Source organism: Lactuca virosa, chromosome 8, assembly GCF_052849685.1.
Source record: "Lactuca virosa cultivar CGN04683 chromosome 8, Lactuca_virosa_CGN04683_v6, whole genome shotgun sequence".
Taxonomy (NCBI): domain Eukaryota; kingdom Viridiplantae; phylum Streptophyta; class Magnoliopsida; order Asterales; family Asteraceae; genus Lactuca; species Lactuca virosa.
The window spans coordinates 7,915,620-7,929,404 of record NC_136433.1 but is presented as its reverse complement, the minus strand read 5'-3'; the positions used below and the strand labels follow the sequence as shown (position 1 = coordinate 7,929,404).

Sequence of the window (13,785 nt, the reverse complement as noted above, 5' to 3'; positions counted from 1 at the left end):
CTCGAGCATTGACCGCAAATGGGAGAGTTGACCTCGTACGCACTGCGTACTCAAGTTACGCAGAGGGTACGCCCAGACTTCCCAAACTTCATTAAGAGCTTAATGCCTTAAGTTCTTATGTCCAACTTTCAAATCCAAGGCTAAATCATCCTCAAGAGTCATAAAGTTTCCAACTTTATGACTTTGCATGTCCATTAAGTTCCCAATACTCCAAAGTACTACATATTAATGCATTAAGACCCTCTAAAGAATGCATGGAGCAAAACTAACCAACAAAACTACATTTTTATGACTCAAGACCCTCCCTAAGGTCTGAAAGGATGACTTATTGGGTCAAAAACATGCCATGCTCAATAATCACCACCTTGGGGCCAAAAAGTGTCTCAAAAGAGCAAAAGTCTAGATCTACAAGATGGAGTGATCAAGAGGCTATCTTTCTACCTTCTGGAGGTTACTATCAAGGAAGAAATCAAAATCCAAGGCGCTTCCCAATTCCAAACTTTTCACATCACACTCTTCTCCTTCAAGAACACTTCTAAACACTCAAATAGGCTTCAAAAAGGCACTCTTTCACTTAGGGTTTTGGGGTCGATCTCACAGAGGGAAGCTGAAGAAGGAAGGGGACATGAGGTTATGATGACATTTATATAGGGCCAAAACCCTAAAAATTAGTGCTTGGACAACCTGTGCGTACGCCCTGCGTACGAGGTGTACGCCCATCATACTAAGGTCCGCCCTGGTATGCTCAGCGTACGCTTCGTACGCCTAGCGTACTAACCCAAAGCCCAAATTACTATAGTGCCACTAAGTGCCATTCATGCAATCTTTTCCAATTCCAAGGGCTAAAATATAACATTATTCAAACATAGGGTTGAGATTGAAATTACTTTGACATCAAGATGTTACACCAAAATCATATAATTACAACTTTTTTTTCTCATTTTCAACACCTAACATCTCTAAACATCTTAGAGTCAAGTTCAAAGGATGATAATAATTAAGATTTATTCAAAGAATTTCACACTCTAATCCCAAATTACCATTTGAAATAAATGAGATTCGTTATTTTCAACTTAAACACTCGAATGCAAGTCAAATAGGGAGGTGTTCATACCTTCGAGAATTAATTTCTAGGCATGGATTCTTCTCCAATGCATAAATATGTGTATTCGTTTAAAACCCCCATTTGGTTTGATTATTCTTTCAAGAACACACATTCTACTCATTCCCTTGATCGACTAACTCAAAACGCTAAGAAGGCTTCCATATCTACTTTCCCCTTTCACAAATTTAGCTACCAAACTTGTTATATTTAAAGTATTACCCTTACGACCAACATTCGGTTTCCTTACTTCCTAGAGCTAAATTGGATGTTAAAAAATATTATCAATATTTCACTTTCATTAAATTAAGGTATTAAACCCAATATAGCTATGTTTCGTTACTCCCATGGGATTTGGTTAACCACTAATTCTTTCAATATTACGATAAATATTTGTTCTTATAATTCTCACCGATTTTTAAGTAATCATCCGATCTATATATTAACACTGTGTGAAAGAGGAGTAGAGAGAGATTTAAACGAGTTAGATAGCCTGTGACTTCTCCCGATCAGTGGTAACGCGTTGTTCGGATCCATTTCACAAACGATACCACCACCGACCCACAGATAAAAAGTCGACTAAAAGGTGTCGACTCATCCCAACCTAAAATCATATCATAAAATTTTATAAATCAAAACAAACTAAATTTCTCGTGGTCCAAGTAAACAGTCATCACTAAACAGTGTCGACTATGCCCACCCTTTTGTATGTATGTATGTGTATATTTATATTCATTCTTTCTCCGATTTGACCCTCTCGATCATCATCCCCAAATTGATCCTCTCTCTTCTGCAACCAATCGTTCAGAATCTAAGAATAATCATGAATTACGGCAGGCTTGAAGCAAAATCACAATCCGATGCTGAATTGACGCAGGATCATTACGCCACTAGTTCATCAGAACCCCTTGAACCAACCCCCAAAAGAAGGTCGAGGCTAAAGCTCCTTCTTCTCATAGTCGGATTCACACTCATTATCGCGTCGGCGGTATCTGTGACACTAGTGGTGGTCCTCCGAAGTAAAGACTCCGGTGGTGGATCCGGTTCAATGACCCACCGGCAGCCGACGAAAGCCATATCACGAGTCTGTAGCCGTACACTTTACCAGAACCTGTGCGTCAATTCCCTTGTCGATTTCCCGGGTTCACTCATCGCATCGGATAAGGAACTGGTTCACATTTCAGTCAACATGACGCTTCATCATGTCGGGAAGGCGTTGTATACGTCTACCGATCTCAGCAATCTGGAAATGGACGGACGTGCACGGTCGGCATACAACGATTGCCTCGAGCTTCTGGAGGATTCCGTTGACCAGCTCACACGCTCTCTAACTTCCGTCGCCCCTTCCGGTGACGGTGACCCGCAGCGCCTAGGATCACCTGAAGACGTGATGACGTGGCTCAGCGCGTCGCTCACGAATCAAGACACGTGTACGGACGGTTTGTCGGAGACGGAGGAAGGAGAAGTGAGGAATCAGATGCGAGAGAAGCTTAAGGACTTATCGGAGCTCGTGAGCAATAGCTTGGCGATATACTCATCATCTGATGACGACGAGGACGAGGATGCAGATGGAATTCCGATACAGAACCGGCGGAGGAGGAGGTTAATGTCAGCAGCAGAAGAAACCAGTAAATTATCACCGCTACCCGAATTTCCAGTGTGGGTGAGGAAGAAAGAGAGAAGATTGATACAGACGCCGGCGTCCCTAATTCAAGCCGACATAGTGGTGTCCCAAGACGGCAATGGCACGTGCAAGACGATCAAGGAGGCGATCAAAAAAGCACCTGAGAATAGTAATCGCCGATTCATCATCTACGTGAAGGCTGGAAGGTAAAAAACACACGCACTTTCTTTTCTTTTCAATGTCACTTTTCAAAAGGGCATTTTAGTTTGGTCCAGTTACAGTAATACCACTGTCAGTTTTCTCGTAGTCAACGGTAAAAATCCCGTACGTTTTTAAATATTAAATAATACTATAAAAGAGAGACAAGTAATTAATATAGAAGTGGATGATTGGATATTTGGCATGTAGTTATATTATATTATTTTAATTTTAATTTCATTTTTTCAAATAATATTCACATATATAATTTAATAAATAATAAATAGGATTTGACGCATGGTATATAAAAACAATTAAGTTTGGTGCGGGTTAATTATAACGTAAGCAATGATTCCGACATTGAAGTCGTAATGCAAATTATTATTATTTTCATAACCTTTTTTGTTTGTTTGTTATTTTGAAGGTACGAAGAGAAAGAATTAAAGGTAGGAAGGAAGAAAACGAATTTGATGTTCATAGGCGATGGTATGGGCAAAACGGTCATTACAGGAGGAGTGAGCATTGCTGATAACGTGACCACATTCCACACTGCTTCTTTTGGTAAATATAAAACCCGATAACCCATGTCCTGAATTGTCATTTTCAACTTTTGCCTCCTTTCCATGTGCGTTGTTCCATCATTTCACTAATCATTTGTACCCCTTGCATGTAAAGTTGTACATTAAATAAACATTTGACTTGCAGCTGCCACCGGAGCAGGGTTCATGGCACGTGACATTACGTTCGAGAACTACGCCGGTGCCGCAAAACACCAAGCTGTGGCACTCCGAGTGGGTGCAGATAAGTCGGTGATTTACCGATGTAACATAATTGGATACCAAGACTCGTTATACGTACACTCACAACGACAATTCTATCGTGAATGTGACATTTATGGAACGGTGGATTTCATTTTCGGCAACGCCGCCGTCGTCATCCAAAACTGCAATATCATTGCCCGGAAGCCGATGGATCAACAGAAGGTGACAATCACGGCCCAAAACCGGAAAGACCCAAATCAAAACACCGGGATCTCGATCCATTCATGTAAGCTTTTAGCCCAACCGGATCTTTTGGCGTCAAAGGGAAGTATCCAAACGTTCCTTGGTCGGCCATGGAAGATGTATGCCCGGACAGTGTACCTGTTAAGCTACATGGGTGATCATATTGACCCGAAAGGTTGGCTGGAATGGGACGGGTCGTTTGCACTGGATACATTATACTACGGGGAATATATGAATTACGGGCCGGGTGGTGCTATCGGGCAACGGGTCAAATGGCCGGGTTATCGGGTGATTACATCGGCTATTGAGGCAAACCGGTTCACTGTCGGGAAGTTTATATATGGATCGTCATGGCTGCCGGCCACCGGAGTTGCTTTCTTGGCAGGTTTATCGGAGTAATTGATTGATATGTATTTGTTCGATTTATATTATATGATTTAATTATACAGAGCATAATTATAGTGATGACTTATGAGATCTGCTAATTCTTTTGAAAATTAGAATAACCCAGAAGTCTCACATACGGTATAAAATGTAAAAGGGTAAATTTGGTTGGTTGCGTGTGGGGTGTGTGATAATGAAATTTGTACCATTTATGAATTACTATTGTCGGTGGCTTTATTTTCTATACTGATTGTGATTTCCTAAAGGCTCTTTGTAGTTATGTCTATCATGCAGATGTTCATGATGAGCTAACAAAGGTTTTCTTTTTGAAATTTGTAACTATAAAGTTGTTAGGAGATAAAGGAAAAAATATCTAGAAGAGTAAAGTTAATTTTAGTCGTATTTTTATAAGATGATACAATAACTAGAAGAGTAAAATTTTAGGCGTATGTTTATAAGATGATATATAAGGTTTCAATTAACATGAAATGTTTAACATGAAACACAAGTATATTAACATAAAGCTTTTAACGAAGTGTTATTTATACAATTTTGAGTGAATATAGTATCACTCTCAAATTGCAAAGCATAGTCAAAATATTACAAAGTAATAAACAATTAAAAATTTAAAACATAACAAAACACAAGAAGGGAGAGGGGGACAATTCCCAAACAACTTAGGTAGCAGTACTGTACACAATTGACAATGTACACAATTGACAATACCACTCCAGCACCAGGCAATATCACCCGAACTCCAGAGCCTAACAACTATATAATGTGTCCGAAGCCGGAACATAATAAAGGCATCAAATCACCTCACCACACGCCACAACTCTTCCATCAAGATTGCGTGCCTTCCAAAAAAATTTTGCACCTAACAAACGTCTCAAAAGGAGACAGTACCATGTATGAATAAAGTAGACAATCTCTCCTAACCAACATTATAAATACGTTCTCCATAGGAGGTATCAATAAGCAAGAGCTCGCTCTCAAATTCTCTGTATCACTCTTATACACTCTCTTGACTCTTGAGTGTACATCTCTACCTTGGGCGTCAAAACGTAATCACGGGTCACAACCCTGAATTACAACTAATTATGACGGACCATACTACTATTTATGATCAACATGTATTGGATTCACCAACCTACCTCAAAAAGATTCTATGTTATCTAACCTTCCATCCCTAACTCTTTCCCTCCACGACTTGGTTGCATCATTAGGAAAATGATCAAGCTTATTTATACGCATTTTGGGATTGTTCCCAAACCCCTAGAACATTAAGATACTACATAAATAACTTATAAACTTAGAAACTTTCATTAGAGATATATAGGTATCTTAAAAGACTAGTGCAACTCAAAATATTGGTCACATTAAAATGACCTCAACCACTAGATTGTTTTTATGAAAAATGACAACTTATAAAAAACGAGCATAACATCTTTTAGAAATCTTCGAACAATTCATCATTTCTTGCGTTGGAAACTAGATTTTCAGGTCTCTCCAACCATATACTACACATAATTTTTGGCATTTTAAATCGTTCTAGATTTCTCGTTGAACTTTGTAACATCCCATTTGGATAACCAAATTATTTCATTTTTAATTTAGCTAAAAACGTCGTTTCCATAAAAACCAAGTCAAGAAAAATCCATAAGTATCATATGCAATCATCCTAAAAATTAGAGTATCGTAATAATGCGGAATCACAAAAGCTGCCGATGAGTGTGTATAATCAAGCATTCGCCTTTCTATGATCATCTGAAGTACCTGAAACACATTAAATCCACAAATGTAAGCATGATACATAGTGAGTTCTCCAAAATATCACATACATCACAACATAATAAACAACTATGAGTTATCAACAACCATGGGACTACAGCACTCCTGAGGACTATCAGCAGTTCTATGGGCTCACATCAACCCTATGAGTTATCAGCAACCCTATGAGTTATCAGCAACCCTGCAGACTATCAATAGTCATGAAGTTATTATCAAATCAATAATACACATAACAACAATCAGCAAACAAAACTCGGCTAGTCTAGCATACACACATAGGTAATATAGTGAGAAGACTCACCTCACAAATAGCAGACAAACACAACAGCTCTCAGACAGCGAAGACTGGTACTACGAATCACTTAATCATCAATTAAAAGTATTGATAGATGCCACTTTCCGCATCTTTTTGGGTAGTTTTTATTAGAATTTTGCATAATATTTCATGCTTATGTTCAACTCATGTATTTTGTAAGAATTCTCATATTGCTCATGTTTTTGTGTCTATTTCATGTAATTTGAAGTGGAGCGGTAGTTTGAAAGTCTTTGGAGCATTTCTGGAGCAAACTGGAGCATATCTGGAGCTTATCTGCAGCCAAATCGCTAAAAAAAGTCCAAATAGGGGCTATGTCTCACCAAGGTCGTACTTCACTTACGAAACTTAACCGAAAGATTTTTGATTGTTTTGAGGCATTTTAAAGCTTCAGTCCAGAAGCACGGGCTGTGCCTAACTCCTGATGTAACGCCCCGATTCCAGGTATGGATTTAAATAAAAGGTTATTTGGTTTTAAGTCCTACTCGACGAGTTGGTTGCCATACTCGTCGAGTAGCAGCGGGTTTGATACGCGTGTTTAGTGACCTACTCGCCGAGTCCATTAAGGGACTCGACGAGTAGGAGCTGGCAGATGAAACCCTAATCCCGGGGTTTTGCACCCTATTTAAAGAATCATAAGCCTCCTTTGGCCTCTTTGCAGTCCATTGAGAGTCCAGAAGAACCCTAACTTGAGTGTGTGTGTATTCTTTTGAAGTTTAAGCTTGGAGGAAGATCTTTGGTGAGGGAATCTCTTGGGAAGCAAGCTATTTGAAGCAAGAGTTTGTGGGTTTCAAGTTCTGCATCAGAAAGGGCTCTCTTGAAGGTATTAAATCGTTTTTCCCTTGGCTCTTTCTCTTCTAAACCCTTTTATGCATAAGTTTAGAAAAGGATTCTTGTGTTTAAGCCAAGATCTGAAGTTGTAACTTCAGATATGGACCCCCTGGCTTCTGGATTCATAAAGCCATCAGTCTTGTCTAGTATGAGCCTTCTCTCAAGGATGTGACTTCATTGCAAGCTTAGTTGTGCCATTTTAGGGTCTTAAAGCCTTGTATGCACGTAAAGTTTGCAACTTTACGTGATAAGCATGCCTAAGGAAGTTGGATCTGCAATTTGGGGCCTTGGCATGGCTTAGAAAGTGTCTGCATGGTTAAAGGGCTGAAGAGACTCGGCGAGTCGCATAGTCGACTCGGCGAGTCATGTGAAGATAGGCATTGAACTCGACGAGTTGGATGAACAACTCGGCGAGTCCGATGAAGATTGCCATAGACTCGGCGAGTTGTATGAACAACTCGGCGAGTCGGATGAGTTTTCTCCAGGATATGTATGCGTGTGTATCCGTCGAGTTGCAAGAAGGACACTCAACGGGTGGCCTTAAAGTTTGATCGAGAATCGGAGGAACTCGACGAGTCACCTCGATGACTCGGCGAGTTGGAAAGTGTTTCAAGGAACTCGGCGAGTAGCCAAGGGTACTCGGCGAGTTAAGGTCAACATGGACTGTTGACCTTGACTGAGGACTTTGACTTTGATCAGGGGTTGACTAGTGGGTTATGGAGTACCTTATAAGGTTAAGGACTTATGAGTATATTGTGCTATGGTAATAGGTGGTGGAGCCTGTGTCAAGTGATTCGAGAGTTGGGATTTATCTACCGAGTCGACATCTGCGAGGTGAGTTATCCTCACTATATCGATAGGGTCTAAGGCACCAAGGCCGACCCTTTTTAGTTGTTATCGTGATGGTATGCTACATGTGGATATGATCTGTTAGATCGGAATCAGGATAGACAGTATGTTATGCTCTTATGATCCGTAGGGATTAATATGTTAGTGACCTGCTAGGTCAGTGCTATAGTTATGAGTGATTGCTATGTTTGGTGATCAGTGAGATAGATATGTTTGATAGTAGTATATGCCAGTATATGTTAGTTATGTACACATGATTATTTGATTGTTGCTTGGGTTGAGGCGGTCCTGCTCTGTGCTGAAGGCCAACACACCCTATGAGCGGTCCGGGGAGACTGTAGGCCCACGTGGCGGTCCATTCATGCCGAAGGCTCGGTATAGATTCAATTGGACTGTAGGCCCGGTAGGGCGGTCCAGTCAGGCCGATGGCCCAGTATGCATGTTGATTGATTGATTATTATGGATATGGTATTATCAGTGTGGTATTGGAATTTTGGGGGTAGCTCACTAAGCCCTCGGGCTTACAGTTTTTAGTTTATTGTTTCAGGTACTTTAGGAGTTCATGGCAAGGCGAAGGCGTGACCGTACCGCTCCTCATCCTTATGATCTGGCTTTTGGGACACTCTGATTGAATAATGAATTGAAAACACTTTTGTAACCAAATACTATTTAGTTTTATTTATGCTTGAAAAGTTTAAATTTGGCGTAAAATTTATGGATGTTACAAGTTGGTATCAGAGCCTTGGTTTGAGTGAATTGGAGGAACACTCGTGTGAATCCAGTCTCAAATCAAGGAGGTTTTCGGAAAGTAAAAATTTTAAAATGGTTTTCAAAATAAAGGATGGAGGATGCAGAGGGTACGATCAGCCGGAGCCTGTAAGTAAACCCTAAAATTGATGGGTTTTAGGTGAAACAAATAAACTAGAAAACAATTCCTAAGTTCACATGCAACCTACTTTGGATCTATGTTTTAACTATTGAACATATAACTTTGAATTGCAAAACAAGAACCCTAGAGGAAATTTCGAAATTAACAAACTAGAGTTTAAGAGTTACATACCTTTCAATTGTTATAGCAAACAATTGAAAATCCTCTTGATCTTGATCTTGATCTTCTTGGAAGCTTGACACCACAAATGTAATGCCTCTAATGGAATCACACCCAAGAGCTAGCAAGAAGGAAATTAGAAGGAGAGAGAGAGGGGGAGTAAGCAATTTTCAGCCCTAGGGTTTCACCAATGAAGGAGTGAGTGAATTCAGGAGCTGGGAGGCTCCTTATATAGCTGAGGGATCTAGGGTTTAGGGAAAACCCTAATACTCCTTTGCTTGGGGCCTAAGCTAATCCAAAGGCCTTATCCAAATCCCCTTGGACGAAATCCTTAGGGTTTCCCCTATAGATTTCGTCCACCTCCTTCCAAGGAGGTTCTGGAGCCTTCCACTCAACTATCTGACAATTGCAAACTAGTCCCTGCAGTTTATAATTAATACTTTTAACCCCAAAATTAATTCTGATTAATTTCTGGCTAACTATTAATTAAACATAATGATTTCTAATTAATATATTAATCTTTTAACATATTAATAAATCATTTATATTAATTTATTAATCTTATAAATTAATATCTCTCCTTTCATAATTTCCTTGTCCAGTTGCTAGGTTTGAGGGCAACCCAAAAGGACCGTGCTGCTATCAATTCAAGTATATACCAATTATAGTTATGGGCTTAGACACCTAATCCAACAGTCTCCTACTTGGATAAGTCTGTAACTATAATTGCTCGTATGACTTCTAAATTTGACCAGCAAATTGTAGCTTCCAAAAGCTGCTGCTGAACTCTGACCCAGTCAGTTACGTGTCCTTAGATAAGTGATCATATAATCCTTCGTTCTGCAAGATATCCCCAGACATAAGACATGGAACGTAATCAATCTCTTTGTCCAGAATCTATGTTTCCCGATTTCTGATTTGTGATGATGTAGGACTTCTAATTGAACACATCAATTTAGTCCTGGCTGGGCCCAGCACATAAGTCAACACCAAATCATCAAGGGGCCCACAGATATCGCTTTTCCGGTTAGGGCAAAAGGAACGAATAAACGTTGACTCATATGCTTGTATCTTTTACTCATCAAATTATACATGACAATACGTTTTATAACACCAAGTTACTGATGCGTTTTCGTATCACCAATGTATAACTGACTTTGTAAATTACAACTCATATATCTTCGTTTCAAGATTATAAGATATTGTCGTCTCAGTTAATTATAGCAAAACAACTTTTCAACCATTGCAACTTTGCAAAGTGAATCTTTGTTTTCTATAATTAATATTGCTAACTTGCAATACTTACCATAATAATCATGCTCCCACTAACATGATGATTATTTTCTTACCAGCATAACACTTATGCTCCCACTAGCTTTGACATGTATTCAGAAAACAATTTAACTTCTAGAAAACAATGCTTATTGAATTCCTTAAGTTCATATTTCTAATACCTAATGCTTTGATAAGCCTTTATCTAAGCTTCTTAAACTCATACACCTTTGCCTTAGAAAGCTCATATGTGTGTCTAGACAAATTCAGAACTTATGTTACTAAGTCCCAAATGTTCAGACTAATTGCGAAATCTCACAATTCGAGCTATGAAGAGGGATGCCGTAATCATAATCGAATTTGAGAATACAATTTTCACAATTGTTGTCTTCTTAAAATCTCTCTTAGTGAAAGCATTTCCTCACAATCATTTTCATGAAGGAGGGAAACCTTATGCCACTTAGATTTTATGGTGTATGTGTTCCTATCTATGTGAATTTGCCAAAACCAAAGTTTGCGACAAATCCAAACTCATATGGACCGAACGTGCTCAATCTCGATTTCTTGCCTCATGGTAACACGAGTGCCCACCATGTCTTCCAAGTGGTTTAGCAACTCATCCTTACTTATCAATGTACTTTCCATTGATCAAGGTGCTTTGTCTTTATGCATTCACATGAGAACTCATAGAACTCACATACATAATTAACTCAATTGGAATGGCACAGAAAAGGAGTATGTCATCCACGATAGGCTTTAAACCTCAAGTCGTGTGCTAGTGATGATCAACTAGGTTTAACTCTTGATTTGTTCCTAAAACCTTTCAAGACCATTAAGACTCCCACTGACTCCTTGACATATAAGATTCTCTTGTCAAGAAACATTCCTTGACAAAACAAATATTCAAGAGTTAGTGTAGTTTTTATCAAGACTATCACTTCACATAATTGGTTCTAGTTGATCTTTGTCTTATCCAAGACATCACAACTTACCAATCTCAAATGTGCAGGAATAAGAAGACTTTTTCCAATTCCATATTTGTTGAGTGTTATAAACCTACTAAAGACGTGTCACTCAAGTCACAATCTTGGAGTATGACTCTTAAGACTTGATATTGGAACGAATTACGATTGACTTATTGATTTAACTATGTCCATAATTCTCGATTCCTCTTCTTAGACATGCAAATGCACTAAGACTCACTTAGAGGACCAATTGAGAAATAGTTCTTAATCATTAAGACCTATCATAAAACATAATAAAAGGTACTCTCCCTTCTTCTTAGAATAGAGAAACTTTTATCTTTCTGCCTACTTGATTCTTCTTATTCGTTCTGCTATTGATTGAAACTCTTTCGATCAACTCAGAATTATACTTAATCTTATAAGTATAACCATATTTACTAAACTTTAGTAAATCATGATGAATATCTTTATCACTCTTGTGGTGGACTTGATCAACGCACAACCTAGTGTACTCGATCTCCTAGTCCTTCTCTTGACACTTTGCCAAAGAATTAGTCTAATTTCCAAATATGAAGTTTCTCATTCATCACGCAACCTAGTTGTATGATTCCAAGTTTCTGTCCAATCGAAACTTGGGCGATGAGAATCTTCCCTTATTTGGAAAATTCTCGACATTTCCACAAATAACATAATTAAGAATCAAATCCATTCATTGTAGTAATACACAAACATCAATTTTTCATAACGATTTCATTGCAAGGATATATAAAATTATTCAAACCAAAATTTATTTTATTAATAAAAGCAGCGGAAAACATGTCCTTACAATGCAAAATCAACTGAAAAACTATGTAATCAAATATTCCTAACAAATCTATTATAACTTTCTAAGCTCAAAATCTGATCTTCGAATCCATGCGATCGTGATCCAATTCTTCGTGATCAGACTCATCTTGCTTTTCCATCAAGCTTCCTCTCTTTTCTATGATCCTGCAAAACATTCAAATGTAATCTTATCACATTATGTATTAAGAATCAATGAATAGGAACTTAATGGAGTTAGATAGTGGATTTTACCTGAAGTAGAGCCATACTTCTTGACTCTCCCATCTCTTAGATCTCTCAGGTAGACTGGGCAGCTTCGTCTCCAATGCCCCTTCTCTTGGCAATAAAAACAAATTGACTCTTTTGGAACAGTACACGGAACTACTTCAGACTTTGCCTTTTTCTTATGATCAAACTTTTCGACCATGGCATGCCTTTCGTTGCCATAGCCTATATCCATAGAGGTCTGGAAGGCAGATCCACCAATCAACTTTGCTTTTCTAGTGCGCCAAATCATCGTTGATTCAGCAGCAATAAGCAAATAGGTAAGATCGATGAGGGTCACGTCGTGGTCTAACATATAGTGCTCTCTTACGAACTCACTATATGAGTCAGGAAGCGACTGAAGAACCTAGTCAACAGCCAGCTCCTCACAGACAACGACTCCCAACATTCTTAACCTATCAATGTGTGACTTCATCTCTAAGACGTGTGCACACACTGACTTTCCTTCTTCATGTTTACTTGCCAAAAGGGCTTGAGTGAGTTTGAACTTTTCAAGCCTTTGAACTTGTGGGTTAGGGAGAACAATAGGAGGAGGTGGAGGAAGTGAAATCAAGCTAGTCCACATGGCAGGAATTGATCTTTCACCTTCATTGTGGAACAGACTTTCACTTTGAGCAGGAATACCTTTTCCTTTGGATTTGGGAAGGCCATGGTTAGATTCAGACATCTATAAAACGGGAGAAATCAAGTTAGTCGATTGAATCCTTAATAAAACACCCAAAAGAGATATTAAGGCTAGGATCCAACTATGAAGATTCACAACTTAGAAATGGGATGCCGAGATCCAAGTGTAAATTTCATAAAGGTAGGTGAATGACGATTCACCAATTCCACCATTAGACGAAATAAACGAAGTGAAATTCCTAATTCTTTTGAGATACATTGAAACTATTCAATGGCATGTTTTAATCTCGGATTATGCTCTTCTATTTGTGCCTGGGATGCCGAGGATCACAAACAAGATGTGAATAACCATGCAAATGTGCTTGGTAACCTCATTGTCTTTATCATTAACTATTGACGTGCTGGTAAACCACACACGCTCCATCAAAATGACAATTATGAGATACCCATTACTACTCTTTATTAGTGCCTTTTAGTGTGCTGGTTAACCACACACGCTCCACTAACGACCAATAAAGCATAATGTGCAATTTCATGGATTAGCATACTTTTCAGATTTTTCCTAAAGTAACTAGAGTTGGGATTTTGTAAAATAATGTTCTAGTACTTTCTTTAATAACATTATACTTTTAATGAGATGTAGTTGTCCTATCAAATCCGTTCTGCTAAC

At 38.7% G+C, this 13,785-nt stretch overlaps 1 protein-coding gene across 1 annotated transcript; it reads left to right on the top strand.

Moving 5' to 3' along the window:
• Window positions 1-1,757: 1,757 nt before the first annotated feature.
• Window positions 1,758-4,528, top strand: LOC145129422 (putative pectinesterase/pectinesterase inhibitor 61). The gene is made up of 3 exons (XM_079064120.1): window positions 1,758-2,932; window positions 3,349-3,485; window positions 3,630-4,528. Exons 1-3 carry the CDS (start codon window positions 1,815-1,817, stop codon window positions 4,325-4,327), a joined length of 1,953 nt encoding a protein of 650 aa, XP_078920246.1. The 5' UTR covers window positions 1,758-1,814; the 3' UTR covers window positions 4,328-4,528.
• The last annotated feature ends 9,257 nt before the right edge of the window (window positions 4,529-13,785 follow it).

Excerpts from the sequence above, each read along its gene's own strand:
- LOC145129422 (XM_079064120.1), top strand. The coding sequence starts at position 1,815 with ATGTATGTGTATATTTATATTCATTCTTTCTCCGATTTGACCCTCTCG. Across the intron at positions 2,933-3,348 it reads ATCTACGTGAAGGCTGGAAG|GTACGAAGAGAAAGAATTAA; the intron begins GTAAAAAACACA and ends GTTATTTTGAAG. Across the intron at positions 3,486-3,629 it reads ATTCCACACTGCTTCTTTTG|CTGCCACCGGAGCAGGGTTC; the intron begins GTAAATATAAAA and ends TTTGACTTGCAG.